This window comes from Pseudophryne corroboree, chromosome 4 (genome assembly GCF_028390025.1).
Source record: "Pseudophryne corroboree isolate aPseCor3 chromosome 4, aPseCor3.hap2, whole genome shotgun sequence".
Lineage (NCBI taxonomy): Eukaryota > Metazoa > Chordata > Amphibia > Anura > Myobatrachidae > Pseudophryne > Pseudophryne corroboree.
The window spans coordinates 597,570,979-597,595,730 of record NC_086447.1 but is presented as its reverse complement, the minus strand read 5'-3'; the positions used below and the strand labels follow the sequence as shown (position 1 = coordinate 597,595,730).

Here is a 24,752-nt window from a genome sequence, read left to right as displayed (position 1 = left end):
GTACTGTGTAAAATGGGGGCACGTGCCTGCCGCAATGTGTAAAATGGGGACACTTTTCTGCCGCAAATGTGTAAAATGGGGACACTTTCCTGCCGAAATGTGTAAAATGGGGACACTTTCCTGCCGCAATGTGTAAAATGGGGACACTTGCCTACCGTGCTCTGTAAAATGGGGACACTTGCCTACCGTGCTGTGTAAAATGGGGACACTTTCCTGCCGAAATGTGTAAAATGGGGACACTTTCCTGCCGCAATGTGTAAAATGGGGACACTTGCCTACCGTGCTCTGTAAAATGGGGACACTTGCCTACCGTGCTGTGTAAAATGGGGACACTTGCCTGCTGTAATGTGTAAAATGAGGACTTTTTTTTTTTTGCTATCCTGTGGTGGCCGTGATGATGAGATCAGGTGAGGCCACGCCCATCTTAACAAAGCCACGCCCATTTTAATGAGGACACGCCCCCTTGAAGCTTTTCCTCTTTATATCTATGGGGGGGGGGCGCGCATTTTTTCTTATGTGAATGGGGGGGCGCATTTTTAAATCTCGCACTGGGAGACAAATTGGCTAGAAACGGCCCTGATTACTACACTAGATACATCACTACACTACATCCCCCTATAAGCTACACCAAATCCCCCCATCTGTGAGGCAAAGCAGAGATTGATACTGATAAATGGGAGCACAATGCCGATAATAAAGTCTGTCTTTAAGCTCACCACAAAGCTGCTGTAGTGATACTCGGTGAGATTTGGAGGTTGTCCAGACTCTAAGTTTCCACTGTCAAATGCATAGCTAGCAAAGTGAACCTTTGACTTCTGTAACATCGGTGACTGCACCTGTTAACAAGCATAAGCCTGGGGCAGCATGTCCTCTCAATGTGGTGTAGCCTGCAGCTTGTTATCGGTTGGTGCTGGGCAGGCAGCCGGGATCATAGCCTGCTGAAAAATACAGCACCAACAGCTCTCTTCTACAGCTCGTACGGTGCACTGCACGCTAGTCGCAGCACTGCATGGCAAAGAAGAGAGTTTAAGACAGTAGCCGGCATAGGAGAGATCCCAGGTACGTCGGAGCCAACTCCAGGCAGACAGGTGGGTCAGAGACACTGCCCTGGCGCCGTCTGCTGTCTCACTGGAGAAGCACAGAACTGCCGGTAAAAAAATCTCAAACCCTACTCCTCTGTAACCTCAGCGCTCCCTCACATCCTGCACCCGGGGTGCATGCCCCCTTACCCCCCATAGTTACTGCCCCGGGCTCATATCCTGTACTCCAGCATCTGTGTGAACTTGTGTAATTACCTGATCTGGTCCTTCTGATTATCTTCACCTACTCCTTTGGTATTGCTTGTTGTGATCTCCTGTTTCAGAGTTTGGTTTTCTCCTAACCTGATTCTGCCCGTCTCCTGTTACTGTATTGCCCATCTGGTTCTGGCCCTTTCCTGTCCTCTAAGCTCCAGTATGCCTCACGACAACCAGTCTGGCCACTTTGTATACACCAGCCCATAAAAAACAAGTTAGAAGGCTGTGATCTGTGTATCGAGCTGTGACAGCATATAGCTTCTGGACTATATGAGTCGAATTTGCATGAACACTCTTACTGGACCTTTTAGAAGTGATGTGTCAGTTTGCAGTCATACAGTAGGAGAAAATTCAGTTGTTTGAAAAGTTGGTTGTGTGTCTGTTTTTCCCTGTCTATTAGATAGGAAAAAACAGACACACAACTGACTTTTCAAACAATTAAATACCCCCCCCCCCCCATAATGTCAATATTTACTGGGCGGTATTCAATTCACCCCCTTCCACACATGTGCTGTTTCTGCTGATGGGCGTAGTTTAATCATTTCAGCTTGCTACCCTCAGAATAGCGAGGGCGCCCAACCCATTACGCAGCTAAACCTAATTACTATGGGTGCGATATGCACGATAACAGGGATCACTTTAGAAGGGAAATTGGGCGTGATATATCATTTGAATACGCATAATGTTAACACCAGAATGTCGATATTTATTATGTCGACATGGTTAAAATGAAATTTACATTAGGGTTAAGGATAGAGTTAGGGTGTAGGGGGTAAATTATGGGTTGAGGTTAGGGTTGGCATTAGGGTTAGTGTTACAGTTAGGATTAGAATTAGGGTTAAGGTTAGCATTAGGGGTTAAGCTGGATACCCATTGAGTTATATACAGTATCATCTGTTTGATCCAACGGCTGTATATCACAAGCAGGTTGGCAGGTATGTACAAATGATATGTCTGTGGACGACGTCGTTCACAGACATATCACGTTGGCCCAGCAGCACAGCCGATGTCGCAGTTACCTGCAGATATATTGGTGCATCAGGCCGCGAGTATGGGTGGTTCGCAGACCAGTTGTACACTTGCTGCAGGGACTGACGTCACAGCTGGACTGGCAAATTCAAATGCCTGACCAGCTGTGATATGAGGACCGACATGTGCAAACTGGATGGTCGAGATTTTGACCATGACAACATTTAATCAGTGTCAACATGCTGAATGTTGACATGAATGTGTCGACATGTTCTCTATCGACATTATGGCAATGTCTTCATTCTCATAATGACATTTTGGTTGCTGTCAACCTAATATACCAAATCCGATATGTCACATATTTTAAATATATTTCCATTTGAAGTGTCATGAGTATAAGTTTCTTTTTTTATTAATAATTAACAGATATCACCCTTTTATTTAAAGAAATTATTCAGAAAAGAAGTCAAGCCTCCTTTTAAGCCAGCAGTGGGACGGCCTGATGACACTTTCCATTTTGATCCAGAGTTCACATCAAGGACACCGATTGGTTAGTATTGATTAAGTTGTTTACTCACATGTTCTTTCATATTTGATAAACATTGATTTATTTCCTCTTTCAAATGAATTCTCACTCAAACTGATATGAAATCTGGATTAGAAAATAACATACTTACACTTCATTCTTGAGAAAGGTTTGATACTTGAGGGCTAATGTATCAAGCACTTTTTCCAGAAAACATATAGAAACAGCATTTTTCCCTTTTGTCAGGTCCTTTATATTGATATGGCCTGTTGGGGTGATCACAACAGGTGTACAATGGATGTGAAAGTGACACAGAAGGGGGGAATTCAATTGTTTGAAAAGTCAGTTGGGTGTCTGTTTTTTCCTCTCTAATAGACAGGAAAAAACAGACACCCAACAGACTTTTCAAACATTTGAATTTGCCCCAGAGAGACTTTTACCAGGAACTGGTTTATTGATAGCAGCCACAACAGTAACACAGCTGTAACAGCGGTACATACACAGGATAACAGCAGTGGCTATAATAGTGGTATATAGCAACCATTTGGCTCTGGTGGTGGCTCTTGACGCGGAAAAAGCTTTTGGTAGAGCTTGGCCTTTTATCCAACAAGCCAGTGACGTGCGGTGAGCTCACTGGCTGGGGAGGCACTGGCAGCTAAACACCCCCCACCCAATTGTGTGGAAAAAAAAAAGTGTAGTCCCCCCACACACCACTAAAACCAGCACCAGGCACAACCAGCCGGGGGTGGGGGGGGTGGGGGGGGGGGGGAGTAATGCCATAGCAGGGGAGACACTCAGCGTGGGGTCCCACTGCCATGCCATTAAAGTGCCCCCCCCAAGCCAGTTGGCCCAGGGCTGGAATTCCTCGGAAAGTGGGGCCCCCAAAAAATTTGAATGGGGTCCCCCCTCCCGAGCAACAACCAGCACTGGGCTGATAGCCCAGTGCTATGTCCCGCACCCCTGGTGGCGGTGGGTGCAGGGTTCATTGTATGCTAATATTGTTCTTTACAGGTGGCCTACAGGTCCCAGCAAGCCTGACCCAGCATGCTGGCACTTGGAGAACCACAAGTGCCAGCATGCCCGGACATAAAGGGCCCGCTGGCACCTGTAGTCCACCTGTAAAAATAAAATAAAAAACCCCCCACAAAACGGTCTTTAAAAAAGTTTTATTACACAGGGTCTTCACCTGGGGGTGGCAGCCTTTAAGCTCTTTTGCGTGGCCGCCGCCTTCCCGGGGCTTCCGGCGTCTTCACCTGAGGGGGCGCCACCTCCCCAGGGCTTCCGGCGTCTTCACCTGGGAGGCGGCGGCCTTTAAGCTCTTTTACATGGCCGCCGCCTTCCTAGGGCTTCCAGCGTCTTCACCTGGTGGGCGGCGGCTGTTAAGCTCTTTTGTATGGCTGCCGCCATCCAGGACTTCCACGGCGTCTTCTCTCTTCAGGAGCTCTTCTCTGCTCCTCCTCCGCAGTCGGACTGACAGCCGCTGCCTCGCGCTTACTTATATAAGTCAGCGGGAGGGGGCGGGGCAATGACACGGCGAGCAGTGATTGGCTCGCGACGGCCATCTTTGAATTAAAAAAATTACGCTGAGGCGCCATTTTTTAAATGGGTACCGCTCCGCTGCCAAACTCTGCAGAATGGCCCTGACTGCCGCTTCCCGCCGCCGCCACCACCGCCCGCATCTCCGTCGCATCCTGCAGCATCGGCCAGCCGCATCCCGCACCTCCTCCGCCACCGACGCCCACACAGTGATTGACAGCGGATCCAGTGATGGATCCGCTGGCCAATCACTGTGGCCTCACTCACAGGGGCATGCTTTCATAGGTTGAAAGCACGTCCCTGTATGAAAGCGGCACCTCTAATGGTGCCGCCTTCCCATGTAATTTCAATGGGCTTTTCCTGCCCATTGCTTGGCCCCGCCCATGCCTGCCCCCCGCTCCCATACCTTTCCCCAGTCACAACAGGAGGCACCACGATCAGTGCCTCTCAACCCCATTTTACACCTTATAATGATGATTAGAATAATAAAGGTCTGAAACGCATAAAGCAGGTGGACACTTTCTTGTCTAAACACCCAGGGGACTCTTTTGGACACTCACCTTCCCAGTGACATCTTAAGGACACCGACTGCGTTGGTGGATGGACCGGCTGGCTCCGATGTTCATTGTTTGTGAGAACCATTAACCCCTGTGGAGGTTTATTATGTGCTTCATTTATTTGTGTCTATTGTAAGTGTAACCTTGTAACTAGCAGTGTGCTGGCAGTGCCTTGCCTACAGCGCAAATGCACTGTGGGTGCAGTACTGCCAGCAGCACCGCACGACCGCGCTCCTGCCACTGCCGCCACTATTGCCACAATATCAAGCACCCGTGACCCCACTGGTCCACTGCCTGGCCGCCCGCCCGCCTACCTGCCAATCTGCTCGCCCTCCCCTGCCAGAAAGTGAGGAAGGGCCCAGGTCCTGCTGTCCACCGGCTACTGCTCACTGCAGCAGCACAATAAAGTTTATTTGTGGCATGCGTGACATCACGATGCACCTCTAGAAGAGAGAGGAGCCGGCGCACTACAGGAACATGCAGCCCCTTTCAGGAGAAGACAGAAGAAGGCCGGGTAATTAAGTTTGCAGGCAGGCTGAGTTAGAAGAGGGCTTTTGTGCATGGCTGCACAGTGAGTGTGTGGCTTTGTGCGTTTGTGCATGGCTGCAGAGTGTCAATCTGCATGACTGCAGAGTGTGTGTGTTTTGTGCATAGCTGCAGACTCTGCCTGGTTCAATGTATAAAAGGAAAGGGGGCTCTACCTGGTGCAGTATGTAAAACGGGGCTCTACCTGGTGCAGTATGTAAAAGAGGGCTCTACCTGGTGCAGTGTGTTAAAGGGGGATCTAACTGGTGCAGTGTGTAAAAGGGGGTTCTACCTGGCGCAGTGTGTAAAAGGGGTCTCTATCTGTTGCAGTGTGTAAAAAGGGGCTCTAACTGGTGCAGTGTGTAAAAGAGGGCTCTAACTGGTGCAGGACGTAAAAGGGGGGCTACCTAGCGCTATGCGTAAAAGGGGGCTCTACCTGTCACAGTGTGTATAAGGGGGCTCTACCTGCAGTAATGTGTAAATGGAGGTACTACCTGCCGTAATGTGTAAAAGGGGACTCTACCTGCCGTAATGGGTAAAAGGGAGCTCTACCTGACATTTGTGTAAAAAAGGGCTCTACCTGGTATAATGTGTGATAAGGGCTCTACCTGGAGTAATATGTAAAATAAGGCACCTGGAGTAATGTGTAAAAGGAGGCTCTAACTGACGTAATGTGTGACAGGGGCTCTACCTGGCATAATGTGTAAAAGGGGCTTTACCTGGTGTAAGGTGTGTAAGTGGTGCTATGGTGCGGCATAATTTGAATAATGGAGACTACTGTACAGTAATATGGATTGGTATTATTTTGTTGCCACGACCCTTCCACATGAAGCCATGCCCCTATATTTTTGGTGTGCACTGGCCCTTTTTAAATATGGGAGGACGCCAATGCTGTTTCTTGCACACAGCGCTAAAATGTCTAGTTATGGCACTGACATAAATGCCTTCAAATCACGGCGTCTATGCCCCATTCCCGCCATCTTAATTTAGCCTCCACAGATCTTGCCTCTACAAAATGATTACCTACTTCTGCGGCAAGGTAACAAACTGAAATACTTGAGAATATATACAGGTTGAGTATCCCTTATCCAAAATGCTTGGGACCAGAGGTATTTTGGATATGGGATTTTTCCGTATTTTGGAATAATTGCATACCATAATGAGATATCATGGTGATGGGACCCAAGTCTAAGCACAGAATGCATTTATGTTACATATACACCTTATGCACACAGCCTGAATGTCATTGTAGCCAATATTTTTTATAACTTTGTGCATTAAACAAAGTGTGTGTACATTCACACAATTCATTTATGTTTCTTATACACCTTATACACACAGCCTGAAGGTCATTTAATACAATGTTTTTAATAACTTTGTGTATTAAACAAGGTTTGTGTACATTGAGCCATCAAAAAACAAAAGTTTCACTATCTCACTCTCACTCAAAAAAGTCCGTATTTCGGAATATTCCGTATTTCGGATATTTGGATATGGGATACTCAACCTGTATTACCAAGTCATATTCTGATCTTTACGCCGCAAATTTTTCCAGACACTTTGCTTTCATTAAATCTGACCTTTCGTCTTTGAATAAACAATTTTTCTTCTGCGGGGTACACTGGGCTCCACAGGGAATGACATTGGGGTGTAGAGTAGAATCTTGATCTGAGGCACCAACAGGCTAAAAGCTTTGACTGTTCCCAGAATGCATTGCGCCGCCTTCTCTATAACCCCGCCTCCATGCACAGGAGCTCAGTTTTGTAGTTGGTGCCATGCAGTGCAGGCATACAACAGGGGGGCTGCTCCAGCAGCCCTGAGAAGAGCTTTTTAAAGAAGTGAAAAATTAAGACTTCAAGGGCTGCAGCAGAGACACTGTGAGTGTTAGATGTCAGTCAGACATCGCTTGCTGCAGCTCCATCACCTCCCCCAGCGGCGCTGTATACTCCCGCGCCCTGGTTGCCGGGTACTTACAGCGGAGGCTCCGGTTTTCTTCTGTCAGGCACACACACCACCGCAGCTCTCCAGGATCACATGGCCGCATTCAGGGAGGAGGTAAGTGTGTCCCCCAGGCGGGACCCGCTATAAACCGCGATCCGGCGTGGCCGGTGGGAGGCAGTCCGCGCCCGCTGGCGTGGACACTGTGGCAGTACCGGGACCCCACTAGACCCCCAGGGCAAGGGCACAGGTCGGATTCTCTCAAAAATCCGTTTGCTAAAGCCCACAGTACCCGGGGGTGAAATCCAGCAATGGGATAAGGCTCTGACCTGTAACCCCTTCCCCAGCCCCAGGGTGCCATTTAGAGTAAATGTTCCCGCCCTGGAGTTGCATATCTCTCTCTCCCTCACTCCCTGTCAGTGTTTGGGCGCCATTAGGACAAGCTGAGCTGATCCTGGGACTGTTTGGGCAAATCCTCCTCTGTAAAGCCGCCTGCATGTCAGCGCTGTACATTTTACAGGACACTTAAGTATTCTACATGTCTGTTGACAGTGCTAGTTAAGAAAAAGTGCATTTACTCAGGGGTATTTAGTACAAGTACCCTGTGATATACATCCAGTATTTACTGTGCATTGTTATATCTATTGAGTGCAGGGACGTGCAGTCAGGGGAGGCAAGGGAGGCAGTGCCTCCCCTGTCATTAATGCTTAAAATAATACAAAGAAGATACTTATGACACAGACTTTGTGTCATAAGTATATATGTATTATTTTAATCATTTTTTTCGTGTTAAAAGTGTATAGGAGGCACCGCTGTCGGTGCCTCCCGCTGACAATGTAAAAGGTCCGGAAGTAGGGGGCGGGGCCAAGCAGCGGGGAGTAAAATCCCATTTAAAAAAACCCCTGTAAGCGGCAGTACTAGAAGTGCCTCTTTGACAGGGGCGTGCTTTCAGCCCATCTGAAAGCACGCCCCCTGTCACTGTGGATGAGGTGATTGGGCGCCGGACATCCTTTTACATGGTACTGGTGGCGGCAGTGGGTATCATCACCCGCAGCCGCTGCTATGCCGTGACATCCCCTCTCCACATCAGCTGCCCTCCCAGCCACCTTCCCCCTCGCTGCACCCCAGTTCCTTACTCTTGGAGACCCGCTGCCGCAGCTGATCGGGCTGACTCACCCCCTCCTATGCCGGATGACTCTCAACCGCGGCACGGGCTCAGCAAGGGATTACAGTCACAGCTGGCCCGACTACAGGTGGCCCCTGGGACCTGCTGGACAGCGGCGACCTCGGTGAGTGTCAGAGATCCGGAGCGGGAGGGGGGGTGGGGATGGGGGTGGGCGATGGGGGGGTGTAATCACCGGCAATAGACGGAGCAGGAGCGGGGGGGGGAGAGATGTTTGTTAGCAGCGGTAATAAAAATAGCAGCAGCAGGAGGGGGGGGGGGGGTAGGGGACAGAATAGTGACCACTGCTCCCTGCATGTCTGGCCTGACCATTTGGAGACCTCGACAGGAGTAGTGCTCAGGCGGGCAGTGGAACTAGATTGAAGTTACTGGTACCAGGATAGTCTGGTCTGCTACCAGGAAGGTGTCCAACTACTGTTACAAGCCCTCAAGGGTGCAGGGCAATGCTGATCACCCTCTCCCTGTCACCCACTAATGTCACCCTCTTCCTGTCATCACCCTCTCTCTGTCACCCACTAATGTCACCCTCTTCCTGTCATCACCCTCTCCCTGGCGTTACTCCCTGTCTCCCACTGCTGCCACCCTCTCCCTGGCGTCACCCTCCCCGTCACCCTCTCCCTGGAGTCACCCTCCCCGTCACCCTCTCCCTGCAATCACCCCCTCCCTGGCGTTACTCCCTGTCTCCCACTGCTGCCACCCTCTCCCTGGCGTCACCCTCCCCGTCACCCTCTTTCTGTCTTCACCCTCTCCCTGGTGCCCTCTCCCTGCAATCACCCTCTCCCTGGCGTTACTCCCTGTCTCCCACTGCTGCCACCCTCTCCCTGGCATCACCCTCCCCGTCACCCTCTTCCTGGAGTCACCCTCCCCATCACCCTCTCCTTGGAATCACCCTCTTCCTGGCGTTACTCCCTGTCTCTCACTGCTGCCACCCTCTCCCTGGCGTCACCCTCCCCGTCACCCTCTCCCTGGCATCACCCTCTTTCTGTCGTCACCCTCTCCCTGGCGCCCTCTCCCTGCAATCACCCTCTCCCTGGCGTTACTCCCTGTCTCCCACTGCTGCCACCCTCTCCCTGGAGTTACCCTCCCCATCACCCTCTCCTTGCAATCACCCTCTCCATGGCGTTACTCCCTGTCTCTCACTGCTGCCACCCTCTCCCTGGCGTCACCCTCCCCATCACCCTCTTTCTGTCGTCACCCTCTCCCTGGCGCCCTTTCCCTGCAATCACCCTCTCCCTGGCGTTACTCCCTGTCTCCCACTGCTGCCACCCTCTCCCTGGCATCACCCTCCCCGTCACCCTCTATTTGGCATCACCCTCTTTCTGTCGTCACCCTCTCCCTGCAATCACCCTCTCCCTGGCATTACTCCCTGTCTCCCACTGCTGCCACCCTCTCCCTGGCGTCACCCTCTCCGTCACCCTCTCCCTGGCGTCACCCTCCCCGTCACCCTCTCCCTGGCATTATCCACTGCTGCCACCCTCTCCATGGCGTCACCCTCCCCGTCACCCTCTCCCTGGCTTCACCCTCCCCATCACCCTCTCCCTGGCATTATCCACTGCTGCCACCCTCTCCCTGGCGTCACCCTCTCCCTTGCATCATCCACTGCTGTCACCCTCTCCCTGGCATCACGCTCATCCTGTCACCCTCTCCCTGGGGTCACCCTCTCCCTGGTGTCCTCTCCCTGCAATCACCCTCTCTCTGGCGTTACTCCCTGTCACCCACTGCTGCCACCCTCTCTCTGGCGTCATCCTCCCCGTCAACCACTCCCTGGCATCAACCACTGCTGCCGCCCTCTCCCTGGCGTCACGCTCCTTCTGTCACCTTCTCCCTGGCATCACGCTCTTCCTGTCACCCTCTCCTTGGCGTCACCCACTCTGTCATCCACAGCTGTCACCCTCTATCTAGCGTCACCCTCTCCCTGTCACCCACTGCTGGCTATTTTGTTGTCCAGGACTTCCATTAACTTAATAGCGCCACACCCACGGTGCTATTAAGTTAATGGAAACTCTGGACAACAAAATTGCATTCATGTTCTCCTCCCACTCCCTCCCCAGTCCCAAACAGTAATTTATTTATTTTCTATAAAAATGTACAATATATTAGCCGCCTGCTCATCACAAGTTTAATGAGCAGGCAGGCTGCGGGCATTGGCGGCAGTGGCGGCATCGGACTGAGATGTGAAATAGTGGTGGAGTGCCAGGGCAGTTGATGTGTGGCCGAGTTTGTAAGGCAGTGGTGGGGATAGCGGGCATTGGCTCAGGGGCAGTCGCGGGCATTGGCTCAGCAGCGGTAGGGGTCATCGGCGGGATTAGGCGGACACCGCTGCAGTGCCTCCCCAGCCACTGACCTCACCGCACGCCACTGATTGAGTGTATAGCTATACTTAGTATTACTCTGTATTGCTAGTCCAGTGCAGTTTTATTGCATGTCATAATTTCTGCATTGTACAATGTGACTATGTGTGTGTGCATATAGCTGCTGTGTGACCTTCATTTTGTGTATCTCACTCAGATTGCTATCCCTATATTCTGTAACCTGAGGGGGCTAAGTGCGTCAGGATTATTACTTAATATAGGTGTTTCACAAGATATACTTATTGTGTATTTTTCTCTGTGATTTTTAGTCACCATATACCTCTGGAACTCTCTGTTTGTACTACACAGGGGGTTCTTGTCAGGTGTTGTGCTGCTGATATTGTACTGTGTTGCCTTGAATTGAGCTTTCAGACATGTCAACTACAAGAGGCGACGGAGCTGGGGCTCATCCCACATTGCGTGGTGATGACGCTGCAGACATATTAGAGGAAAACATAGCAGCAGAGGGTTCAGGTTCTGGGGGTTCCCTACCCCCCAGTGGGACCGTAGCAACGGGGGTGCATAATGACCCACCTTGGGCTACTTTCTCTACATTATTGAATACGCTGGTAACTAGACTTACGCCCCCTATGGGACCTCTTGTGCCGTTGCAACCGCTTATGGTCCCTGCGGTTAATCCGCCATGGGCAAATCAACTGTCCACTCAGTTACAGCAATTGAACCAAATCACTGACAAAACAGAAATCTCACCCTCGCCCACCTAAGATCAAGGGGTCCTCTAAGCGGGCTATTACTTCCTCACAATCCACCAACGTCCCAGACACCTCGTCTGATGAGGATGGCGTATATACTGACCCCACAGACACTGATAATTCTGATGGGGAATCTGTTTCACAGGTGGATGTTCCTGACTTGTTGGAGGCTATCAGGATAATTCTTCAAATTACTGATGACCCAGAGCCTGATACTGCCACTAAGAAACCGGACAGATTTAAAAGTCAGAAAGTGGTTAAACAAGTTTTACCTCACTCTGACCATTTAGTTGACATACGTCAGGAATCCTGGGAAAATCCAGGAAAGAAATTCACGCCTCATAAGAAGATGCTGGCTCGCTATCCCCTCGCGGCGGAGCTAAGTAAAAATTGGGAGACACCCCTGCCAGTGGATTCACAAGTAGCGTGGCTCGTGGTATCTTCAGCTCTGCCTGTAACTACCGTCACGTCTCTGAAAGAACCGACGGATAAGCATGTGGAGGGTTGTTTAAAGGCGATTTACACCTAAGCAAGTGCTGCTATTGAAGCGTTGGCTCAGGAGTTGGAAGCTGAGCTGCCTTCCAAAGCTTCTGATCATGCTAGACAATGTCTTTCGTATATTGTCACAGCTTCTCATTACATTAAGGAGGCGGCTTCTGATGCCGGTATTCTGGCGGCCAAGGCTTCTACTACGTCAATTTTCGCTCGCCGGATTCTCTGGTTGCGGTCCTGGTCTGTAGATCTGGACTCTAAGAAAACCCTGGAGGTACTCCCTTTTAAGGGAGCCATTCTTTTCGGAGAAGACCTTAACAAGATAGTGGCTGACTTAGCCTCTGCTAAAACAGCTTGTCTACCTAGTACTGCTCCTTCAGTACCGAAGGCTTAGTACTTCCTTTCGCTTCTTTCGTCCTTCAGGGAAAGCAAAGGGTCAGGCGTACCCGAAACAGGCTTGCACTTCCAAACCCAATAAGCCCAAACCTAAATGGGCCTGGGCTGCCTGCTTCCAAAATTGACAAGCCTGCTGCATGACGGGGTGGGCCTCCCTCTGAGGGATCCCAGGGTGGGGGCCCGACTTCTAGGGTTTACCCAGGAATGGTTGAAGACCACTTCCGATGCCTGGGTACGGGAAGTCGACACTCAAGGTTACGCCGTATCCTTCAAGAATCGTCCCCCTCATTGATTTTGCCTGACAGACGTTTCTTCGGATCAGGTGAAGGCAAAAACTCTTCATTCGAAGGTACAGTCCCTCCTGAACACAGGAGTGGTAGTACAGGTGCCTCTGGCTCAGAGAGGCAAGGGGTACTATTCACCACTGCTCCTAGTCCCGAAACCGAATGGATCCTCTCGGCCCATCCTCAACCTCAAGTCCTTGAACAAATTTGTGAGGGTCTCCAAGTTTCGTATGGAAATTCTTCGCTCTATTGTTCTGACCTTGGAACTTGGGGATTGTATGGTCTCCCTGGACGTACAGGATGCTTACCTGCATATTCCCATTGCAATGTCGCATCAGCAGTACCTGAGGTTTGCGGTTGGCAACCTCCATTACCAGTTTCGGGCATTGCCTTTTGGTTTGACCACGGCTCCGCGAGTCTTCACCAAGGTCATGGCGGTAATGACGGCTGTACTCCGCCGTCAAGGGGTCAGGATCCTGCCGTATCTGGACGACTTGTTGATCCTGGCGAATTCCCCAGAAATTCTCCTACGCCATCTGGATCTGACACTCCAGTTTCTGCAAGCCCACGGGTGGCTCATCAACTGGAAGAAATCTTCCCTGGTCCCTGCTCAGAGCATGGTGCACCTGGGGGCGTTGTTAGACACTCACAACCAGTGGTTGTTCTTGTCTCAGGAGAAAGTCCTGAAACTTCAGGACAGGATTCGATGCTTCCAATCTCGTCCGCAAGTGTTGATACATTCGGCGATGCAAGTGCTAGGTGTCAGCTTTCGACATGGTGGAGTACGCTCAATTCCATTTCCGCCCTCTACAGAAATTGATTCTTGCTAAGTGGGACGGCCTGCCTTACCGGATCCGGTCTCACATGATCTCCTTGTCTCCGGAGGTCCGTCTGTCACTGAGCTGGTGGCTTCAGGACCAACGATTGAGCAGGGGTCGTCCTTTCTGGATCTCCAACTGGGTCCTACTGATGACGGATGCCAGTCTGAGAGGTTGGGGCGCGGTGTTGGAGCAACACTCCCTTCAGGGTCAGTGGACCAAGGAGGAGTCTCTCCTCCCGATAAACATTCTGGAACTGCGGGCGGTGTTCAATGCTCTTAACTTGGCCCAGCATTTAATACAGAACAGACCTGTTCAAGTACAGTCGTACAACGCCACCACGGTGGTGTACATAAATCATCAAGGCGGCACTCGCAGCTGCATGGCAATGAGGGAAGTTTTGAGAATTCTTCAGTGGGCAGAACGCCATCTGCCAGCCATATCGGCAGTGTTTATCCCGGGGGTCCTAAACTGGGAAGCGGATTTCCTCAGTCATCAGGACGTACACGCCGGAGAGTGGAGCCTCCATCCAGAAGTATTTCAATTCCTAGTGGACAAGAGGGGCCTCCCAGATGTGGACCTGTTGGCGTCTCGACACAATCACAAGGTTCCGGTCTTCGGAGCAAAGACAAGGGATCCTCAAGCAGCGTTCATGGACACACTGGCAAGTCCATGGAACTTTCGGCTGCCCTACGTGTTCCCTCCAGTGTCACTCCTGCCCAGAGTATTAAGGAAATTCAAGCAAGAAGGAGGAATCCTACTTCTGATCGCTTCAGCGTAGCCCAGACGGCACTGGTTCTCAGACCTTCAGGGTCTATCGTTAGAGCGTCCTCTTCTGCTTCCACAACGACCAGACCTCCTCATTCAGGGCCCTTGTGTCGACCAGGATCTGGCCCAGCTGGCTTTCACGGCGTGGCTCTTGAAGCTTCTGTCTTGAGGGCCAAAGGATTTTCTGAGGCGGTCATTCAAACTATGTTGAAGGCCGGGAAACCGGCTTCTGCTCGGATTTATCATAGGGTCTGGAATTCTTACTTTGCTTGGTGCGCCACTAACAATTATGACGCTTACAAATTTAGTACGGCCAAACTTTTGGCCTTTCTACAACAGGGCCTGGACTTGGGCCTTCATCTGGACTCCATCAAGGTTCATATTTCTGCCTTGTTGGTTTGGTTCCAGAGAAAAATTGTGACTTTACCTGATGTTCATACGTTCACTCAGGGTGTGTTGCGGATTCAACCTCCTATGGGACATAGGACATAGCCTGGGACATGGGACATAGCCTGTGGCTCCTTGGGACCTTGTCAGTAGTTCTGGGGGCATTGCAAGAGTCTCCATTTGAGAGTGGCTTTCTCTTAAGGTATTGTTTCTGCTGGCTATTGCTTCTGCTAGACGGGTGTCGGATCTGGGTGCCTTGTCTTGTAGATCCCCATATCTGATTTTTCACTGTGACCGGGCGGTTCTTAGAACACATCCCGGGTACTTACCTAAGGTGGTGTCTTCTTTCCACCTTAATCAGGAGATTGTGGTTCCGGCCTTTGCCTCTCCAGAATTGTCTTTGGATGTGGTACGGGCTCTCTGTATCTACGTGAAGAGAACTGCGTCCCTTCGGAAGTCTGATTCTCTCTTTATACGGTTTGGTTTTCACAAACGTGGCTGGCCTGCTCACAAGCAGACCCTGGCCAGATGGATTAGAATGGTGATTGCACATGCTTATATACAGGCTGGCCTTCCATCAAGGCCCATTCTACTCGGTCTGTTGGACCTTCTTGGGCGTCCCGCCGTGGTGCGACCCTTGAACAATTGTTCAAGGCGGCTACGTGGTCCTCAGTGAACACGTTCATAAGGTTTTATGCGTTCGATACATCCGCCTCCTAGGATGCTTCCTTTGGACTTGTGCCCACTACAGTGCGTCCCCTCCCATGAGGAACTGCTTTAGGAAATCCCCAATGTAATTCCCTGTGGAGCCCAGTGTACCCCGCAGCAGAAAATTGGATTTATGGTAAGAACTTACTGTTGTTAAATCTCTTTCTGCGAGGTACACTGGGCGCCCACCCTGACGCACTTAGCTTCTTTGGGTTGGTATGGCATTAACCGCTGACACTTTCTCCTGTCATGAGAATGTGGTGTATGTGGCTACTAACGGTTGTCGTCTCTTTTACCTGCTACTGCATTGGACTGGTTAACAAAAACTGAGCTCCTGTGCACGAAGGTGGGGTTATAGAGGAGGCGGCTCAATGCATTCTGGGAACAGTCAAAGCTTTTAGCCTGTTGGTGCCTCGGATCAAGATCCTACTCTACACCCCAATGTCATTCCCTGTGGAGCCCAGTGTACCTCGCAGAAAGAGATTTAACATCGGGAAGTTCTTACCATAAATCTCGTTATTTCTTGGCTTGGTCACATCGCAGCTGTTAAGATGTCAGTTCTTCCACGCCTACTTTACCTTTGACAGACTCTCCCCTTACCTACAGTATCTCTGCAAAAATTTTAAAACATCTCCTATAAAAAGTCATATATTACTGACTTTATATGGGCAGGGAAAAAAAACAAGAAAACACATCACACTCCAGGTCAGGGAGTACCAGGTCTCATTAAAAATTTGCGTGCGGTTCACCTTGCGTTATGTATAATTTGGCAAGCTCCACCTTCTCAAAGAGTGTGGACAACTATTGAATCGGATTTTGTAGCTGTCTATTTCCTATCTCACTTACTTTTGTCCCCACCCATAAACTGCCAAGCGGCCTCTACTTTGCTACCATCCATCCAATTTACACTACACATTTGGGACTTCTGTTTCAGATTATATCAATTACGTATCTGTCCACCATTTATTGACCCCTCTCTGGAATAACCCTGTTTTTACACCAGGAGTTGATCATCGACCCTTTTACAATTCAACCCAACTCAATATTCTCTTCCCTCTCGATATTGCTCCTCTCTCCTCCTTTCCCGACATTGCAAACATACAATCTAGATTCTCGCTTCCTTGTAATGTTTTTTTACCAATACTTGCAAATTAGACATTTCTATCAATCTCTTTGTCCTGCTCTCCTATAGAATCTCATACCTCCTATTCCCTCGCCAACAGAAGCTAAGTAATCATTCTATGCTGCTAAATGCCACATAGCTGCCCAATGTAAATCGCCTACATCCCCTTCATTAATAGCTATGATCAATGCGGTATGGTCTTCTTATAGAGTTGAAAGATTCACTTCTATCTTACATGACACCCCTTCTACATTTATTAAAACCTGTATGCCATGGACTAACCGTTTTCAAGCCGAACCTCTATTAAATACTTTATAGACCTTTTCTGCTTTCATTGAATTGTTTCGACTTTAGAGATATACAACTCACTCACTCTTTCATTCCTTCTTTCCCCTTAATTGCTACTTTTTCCTGTTTCTATTCCATCTTCCTCTTTCCTTTTTCTCTCCATTTCCCCTTGTTTGCTATTTTATATTTATACAAAGAAAGATATGGTCGCCATCATCATTGTGCTTAATTTATACCTCTATTGTTGCACTCTACAGTATTTTACTATTTTGTACCACACTACAGTATGTACACAATTATCCTTCTGATCATAATTTTTTCACCTATTTGCTTCTAGACCTGCATACTTTTGTCAAATTTTTATTCTGTCATTTGACTTGTTATAAAAAAAACTAAAATAAACAGATTTCTTAAAAAACAAACAGTGGTACAGTACATAGCAGGTAACAGTGGTCTCACCTCAGAGGAGCTCAGTACTGCTAAACTTTAAAAGTAAAAGATGGTGCCAAATGTAAATGCTCAGAAGCCCGGCGGTGATGTCATTAGGTCGGAGGTCGGACCTCCCAGTGCCTCTGCGTCCTAGTGTATGAATGTATGCAGGAGACTGCGCACTGTTCTCTAACAATTTAAGTATCGGCCATACTGTATATATATCAAAGGGTTAATGCAGGAGATATAAATCTTTCCTGCATTCATTTTTCCCCATTGTTTGGTAAATACCAGCCCTTACAAATGTTTGTCTTGGGGCCCACAATATATCTAGTTACGACCCTGGACCTGCTCACTGTAATGTGGTATAAAAGGAACTGGATGGCACTATAATGTTCAACATTTTGAACTTGGCAACTGTAATGTGGCACAAAATAAAGCGGAAACTCTATAATATGGCTCTACATGAACTTGGGGCACCGTAATGGGACATAAGATGAACTGGGGACATTGTATAACACAATGTGAATTGGGAATATTGTGTTGCATAATGTGTACAAGCAGCCCTACAATGTGACATAATGTGAACTAGGGCATTACTGTGGTTCATAAAATAAACTAGGGTACTACTATGGGACATAAAATTAACAACTGTTGGGGGAAGAGGTGTATATTGGTCACTAGAATGCTTTCTGTATGTAATATGGTTACTAAAATGCTTTATGTATTGTATAGAGAGCACTATAATGTTCTATTTTGAATATCGGTCACTAGGATAGTCTCTTATTTTGTCTGATGAGGCAAATAGATGTATTTGTTTATAACTTTTTGACATAACAATTTTTCATATGTTTAATTTGCTATTTAAACCACATTCACGTTAGATAAAGTATGTCTACAGGGCTTTTGTCATGACCATTTTTTTATTGCAATGAGCTGGTAGAAAAGCTGGGGCCACTTGCGTTTGCTCTCCAGGCCGACAGTTGCCAACCAGCCTCTGATGTATGTACACCGTGTCATAATCAATATTGTTTAAACAAAATTTTTTTTTGAGAACCTTTTAAAATTTCATTTACAGACTCTCCGGGAATGCCTCCAAGTGCAAACACATGTAATCTATTCAGAGGATTCAGCTTCGTAGCATCTAATCTGGAATATACTCAACATGATTTACGCAATTATTCAGTCAATCCAATAGTGCAGGTATGTTAATAGGCGACTTCAAACCACTTAAGTTTACAAATGATCTGTTTAGAGAAAGACACATGATTGTGTGGAGGATTACTAGTGAATGGGCTTGGCACTTAGTACATGATTGTAACTGAACAGTGAGTGCAAAGTGAAGTTATAAAGGTGTTCCTTATGTATCCTCCACTGACTCAGATCACTAGTATTAATCAATTATATATAAAAAAAAAAGAATAAATTCTTGCTGGCTACCTGAAGACTAAAGCTGGGTACACACTTAAACAACGGTGTGACCCAGTGGCGCAATATATTGCATTGCTATACACAAGAAGACCCTCCGCACGGTGACGCCTTATATAATTACTTACTTCATTTAACAATACTGCATTATCTATGGAATCGTTCATTAAGTGGGTCAATTCAATGAACAATGGCAGTGGGTATACACATTATACAATGGTCATGCAGATTGGATGAAAGTACCAAGATTACACAATATACCATAGTGTTTACGCAGATTTAGAAGGGAAATCAGAAAAAAACTAAGTTGACCAGTGAATAGTGAAGTCTATTAATAAATAAAGACTGCTTACAACTCACTGCCATACAATCCAATTAACTATTCACGTGGTATAAAGGGGGAGATGTACTAAGCCTTGAAAAGTGCTAAAATGGAGAGTGATGAAGTACCAGCCAAACTGCCATGTTACAGGCTGGGTTTGAAAAATCGCAGTTAGGAATGGCTGGTTGGTAGTTTATCACTTTCCACTTAATAACTTTTCAAGGCTTAGTACATCTGGTCCTAATTCTACTTTGTATTAGAGTCATCTCCCTTTGTTTGCTAATTATCCATGTTCTGACCTGTTTAAAGTGCTTATTGTTTTTACTGATCCAACAGTCACATAATTATCTTTGTATTACTGAACTCAAATGGTTTTCATTAACACTATTTTTTTTATTTTTCTTTCTTTAGCAATTACATGGCAATAATGTTCAGTTCACTGATGGCTATGCAATCAAGAAAATCATAGGCAGTGGTACCTTTTCCATATGTAAGCAGTGTGTGCATAAATCCACTAACACAGAGTTTGCAGTCAAGGTATGTACTTAACTAAATATCAAGACTGAAATGTAAAAGTTATTCACCACTCCGCTCCAAAGCTCCTCCATGTCTTCAGGACAGAGTGTTAATATAATCTCATACAAGTGATAATGCTGTGAAGTGAATGCAGTAATATGCTAAAGTCATTATAGAAGTGAATACTGTGCTATAGATACTTCAAACTGTTTTTTATGCAGAGATGAAACAAATTATTCCATAACAAGAAACGCACATCAATAAATGTCTCACGTAGCTATTTCACCAACGTTCATCACTCTGAAATAATGAATCAGCAGCAGTTCTCCTAGAAGCTCTAGTAGAGACTAATTAATAAGCAGAGAAGTTGGTGACAAAAATGGATGATTCAGCTGTGAACATGTATTGGCCCATCACGCACATATCGCCTTAAATGCCAGGGCCCCTTGATGTTTGCTATTTTGTACTTTGAAGTTGCCACCAGCAGTGTCTGAAGTGATTGCAAACAGAATCTGTCTGACACTCAAGTTTGCCACCACTGTAGTTCTGTTCTGCCGAGCAGTAAGCAGTGCACTGACTGCAGTCACGCCTGCAGCCAGAAGGAATATTTAGAGGAACAAAGACATGAACAACAGAGACATTTGGGATTGCCGGACACCACATGTCAGAAATTAACCAGCCTCTAAACTCTGGACAGCTCTTCAGATTTCCAGACTGTCTGGAGGAATACCAGATGGCTGGGTGGTGGCACCCTAGTTTATGGTAGATCAAGGTGTAACATTTCTTCAGATGCAACATACAATAGGCTGATATGACAGGAGATTTCCAGGGATTGGGTAAAAACCGGTACGGTATGGACCCTGGAATGCCGGATGGGATTTGCTCCCTGCAGCATACTCTGCCACTCTGGAGCTTGTAGTGCATGTCCCCATCCAGGGGGTGACTGTCACTGCTGTTACTAGGAAGATAGGGAGAGAGAGATTACAGCCTACCTGTATGGTCTGGACGTACCGTTTTCACTCCATCCCCGGACCTTACGGGAAGGCTGTAATCTCTCCCTCCCATCTACCTGATGACAGCTGGTGACAGGCACCCCATGGAAGGGTAAAAATAATGGATAAAAAAACATATTAATTGTGGGGTGCACCATTTAAATCCATGGGGGGGGCACAGAGAGGGGAAACATGGGGAAGGCCAACCGCTTCCTACATTGCTTGCTCCGGGAAGCAGGTTCCCCCTCCTCAGACGTCGCCATCTTTCCAGTGACATTTGGGAGTTGGTGCTTGTGCACCAGAGAGCTAAGACTCTTCAGAGTCTTTCCTTTCAGTGTGCAGCGCCATCTTCCCGAAGATGTCACTGAGGAGATGGAGCCGGCTGTGGTGGAGTTACCCGCTTCCGGTTTGATGGGGGCAGCAGACTCAGCCCACTGCTGGGCCCCTCCAGCAAGCCCAGTCCTGGGTAATAAGTACCCAGCAAACATTCACCATATTTTCCACAAAGTAAAACTGCGAGTAGCGTTGCCCGTCAGTCACAGTGAGCTCCCAACTGGCATGAGCATTTGCCAGCGGGATCAATGAACTCAGCATTTTTTATATTGTGCAAGCTGCCTTATCAGTTTCTTATGGCACCTGCATGCGTTATACAAAACATTTGCGGTCTACTTGTACTTGTACTATTTGTGCACCATTTGAATCCTTCAGAAAATTGCCCATTCATGCTCAAACTTGGACATTTGTGTAATTTGCTGCAGAAACCAAATATTATTTATTAGAAATGTTGGAGGAGAGTGCTCTGCACTGTGCAGCTGGGACCCTGCAGTGCCAGAATCTGTACCTGTAGTGCAATCTCCAACCTGGCCAGCCTGAATGTGCTGCCGTGCATGAGCGGCATATCTGTGGCCCTTCCAGCTCGGTCCTCCATAGTAGAAGGATGTGTCCCATCATAAAATGTCTATCATAGACTATCCTTCATTCACGCGCATACTCAAGACATACTCTAAAGAAATAACTGACACCGACAACAGGAATAATTTTGCCAAATGAAAATGTCAGCTTTATTATTAAACAAATGGTATGGTGGCAAGGAGGGATGGCCTATTTAACTCAAGTCCCTATTTATTCTACATTTTAACCCTTTTAATTGTGGCTGACCCAAACAACATCAAAACAAGTTTCAAAACCCAAGAAGAGGCAGGGGCCCAATTTCAGCCCAGCCTCCATCGCATCACAAGGGGCTATAAGGGACCATTTGCCACCCCTTGTGTTGATTAATCTTTACCGGGGATACCGTGGCCAACTCTCCACTCAAGGTATTCCCCAACTCCAAACCAAAAGGTGCTCAGGTGTCCACCCACTCCACCGGAGACCAAAGCCCACCTGGTCCGATGGTACTCCGGCCCGGCCTGTAATATATCAAACTCCACCACCTTCTCATCTCCTGAGCACCTATAAAACCTTTTTCAACTACTGCCACAATTTCAAGCCATCCCAACCCACCACAGTTTCAACGAAACCCTGCCACCATACCCCAAACTTTAACAAACCCCACTTACTCCTTCTCTTAAAAAATCCTTCTACCTCACTAATAATATTCCCAACTACAGACTGAGGACAACAAGTCCTCCAGAAAGATTTCCACACCCCTAAAATTCAAATGGACACCATCGGCCATGTAAACCTGAGGAGTAGAAACCGAAGTGGAGGGATGCGGGACCACACACCCCCTGTTCTCACTCACAGCCCGGCCCACCACAGAATTGTTCTGGCGCTGGACCAACTCTGTGGCAGCCAGTCTCTCCGCACCTCTCCACACCAACCGTGGAATGATGTCAGACCATCCCACGCTTAGGAAGGGAAACCTGTTTTGAAAGTTAACTAAGTCCCTAACCATGGTTTTCCGAAGGTCAAGACCCGAACTTTTGGCCAAGTCATTTCCCCGGCATGGAACACCACTCTTAACGGGCATCCCGACCTCTGCATCTGCTGCCAAAATAAGGGCATGACTTGCTCCCAACGTAGGCCCCTCACACCGATCCACCTGATCAGCCTCGCTTCAGGGGACTGAAGGCACTCCAACCCAGACCTTTCACCGTGGAAGACATACGAGTGCCCCACAATCCATATCAGGCAATCATCCAAACGCCAATCTGAAAATACAAAAACAATATTCACAGAACCTTCATACTACCAGAATTCAAATAAAATAACCTAAAACAACCTTACTTCCAAGACAAAAAACACCCAACTATTTCCATTATAACCTTTCTAAAATGGTATTTTTTTAATATGGACTCTAAGATGACAAATTTGAAAGGTAGGGTGGTGGGGAGGGGGGGAGGGAATATGAAGAATCAGACTTGACGAGAGGTGAAAAACACACCTGTCAAGCACGTGTGAATAATTAAGGCACCTGACAGGATAAAAAATTCCTCAAGACCGCCAAATATGGCGAGTGGCTGAAACCTCAAGTCTGATTGAGATACCCCAGGTCAAAACCAGATATATTTCCGAAATACATCAGACTTCCACCTCCCAAGAGCTCTAATTTGCCTGCTCGAACGGCCCTCAGCAGCCGCTGTTGTCGCCGCACCTATACGGAACGAATGGGTACCGTATTTCGATACTGGTAAATACAGCATTCCATCACCCATCTAAATTGGAATTGAGTAACCAGCATACCATCCATGTGCTGCAACTATGGACCTGGAATATCAATCCTTGCTCTCAAATAATCCTTTCCCAGTGACACTGGGCAAATCTCAGTATCCTCAACACATCTCAAGGCCACCCAACACCCTTTGCCTAATTGATCGGTTATGGAATGTTGCACTTTGCACCATAAGCATCCTTCTTCCAGTGACACATGCTCACGAAGCATTGCTGTTCTTGATTCGGCCACCAATTCACTGACTCTAAAAGCCCCGAAGAAGGCCATCATGAAACACAATCTAAATATGAGTGCTACGTAAACAGACCTCCTGCAAAACGACCGCCATGCGCTGCAACATTGAAATGGTTATTGGTCTTCATGCGTTCTGTACAGGGGGCATCGCTCGTGCCCACCCTTTCAGTGCTCTCGCTAAAAAGAAAGATTTAGTGAAATCATGCCGAAGTAAGATAGAGCAGACAGTAAGCGTGATACAAATCCTCTTGACTTGCTGCGCTAAAACATTCCCAAACATAATCCAATAACATGGTATAAAGTTCTTACCTTGGTCTCGACGCATGTGGACATCTCTCCCACTCTCTCATTGCTGTTCTGTACCCCCGAAGAGTGGAAGGCGCCAAGGATCTTAGCACTAAGCCCTCCAATCCGGGCGTATCACCTGCCAGGCATACGACGGGCAAGGGTCACCAGATACATTCACACCTGGCACTAGCACCCTGAACCTGTGCCACTTAAAATGTGAAAGAGCATCTGCCACGCCATTTTCAATGCCTGGAACATGCTTAGCGCAAAAATTGATATTCCATTGAAGGCAACGCAGGACAATCTGACCCAACAAATGCAAAACAGGTAGACCAGCAGCTTTTTGTCTGTTAATCACATGAACTACCCCCAAATTATCGCACCAAAAAACTACTGAAACTTTGGCCAATACCTTGTGCCATAACTCCAGTGCAACCATGATCGGGAACAATTCTAACAACAACAGATTACCAGTAAGGCCTTCATCAACCATGCTTTAGGCCAGGGGTAAGCACACCACCTGCCCTCCAGATAAACTCCGAAACCCAGATACATCAGTGAATAATTGCAACTGAACACTGGATCTGGGTTCAGACTGCCAAATGCGAACACCATTAAAATTTGACAAAAACTCTTCCCAAATATGCAAATCCCTACGAATTTCTTTAGATAATCGTATAAAATGATCAGGCCTCTTAACACCCGTTGTTGCTCTTTCCAACTTCCTGTTAAAGACCTTACCTATTGGGATAACCCTGCAAGCAAAATTGAGAGACCCCAATAATGATTGAGCTTGTTTCAACGTCACCTTGTGACTATTTTTTCCATGGGCAAACGGCAGCAACCCTTAATCGTATCAATTTCAATACTCAAGAAGGTCAGCACCGATATATGGCCCACCGTCTTTTCCTCAGCTACTGGAACCCCAAACTCAGTAAACAATGACAATGCATTCAATAAAATATTACCACAAATATCAGAATCAGCTGGGCCCATGAACAAAAAAATCATC

General features: G+C 47.7%; 1 protein-coding gene across 1 annotated transcript in view; it reads left to right on the top strand.

Annotated features, from left to right (window-relative positions):
- RPS6KA2 (ribosomal protein S6 kinase A2) overlaps positions 1 to 24,752 on the top strand; it is a 349,845-nt gene that overhangs the window by 144,655 nt on the left and 180,438 nt on the right. The window contains exons 12-14 of the mRNA XM_063917551.1: positions 2,712 to 2,814; positions 18,365 to 18,489; positions 19,448 to 19,573. Of these exons, the coding sequence (XP_063773621.1) occupies positions 2,712 to 2,814; positions 18,365 to 18,489; positions 19,448 to 19,573 (354 nt within the window). The remainder of the gene's footprint in view (positions 1 to 2,711; positions 2,815 to 18,364; positions 18,490 to 19,447; positions 19,574 to 24,752) is intronic.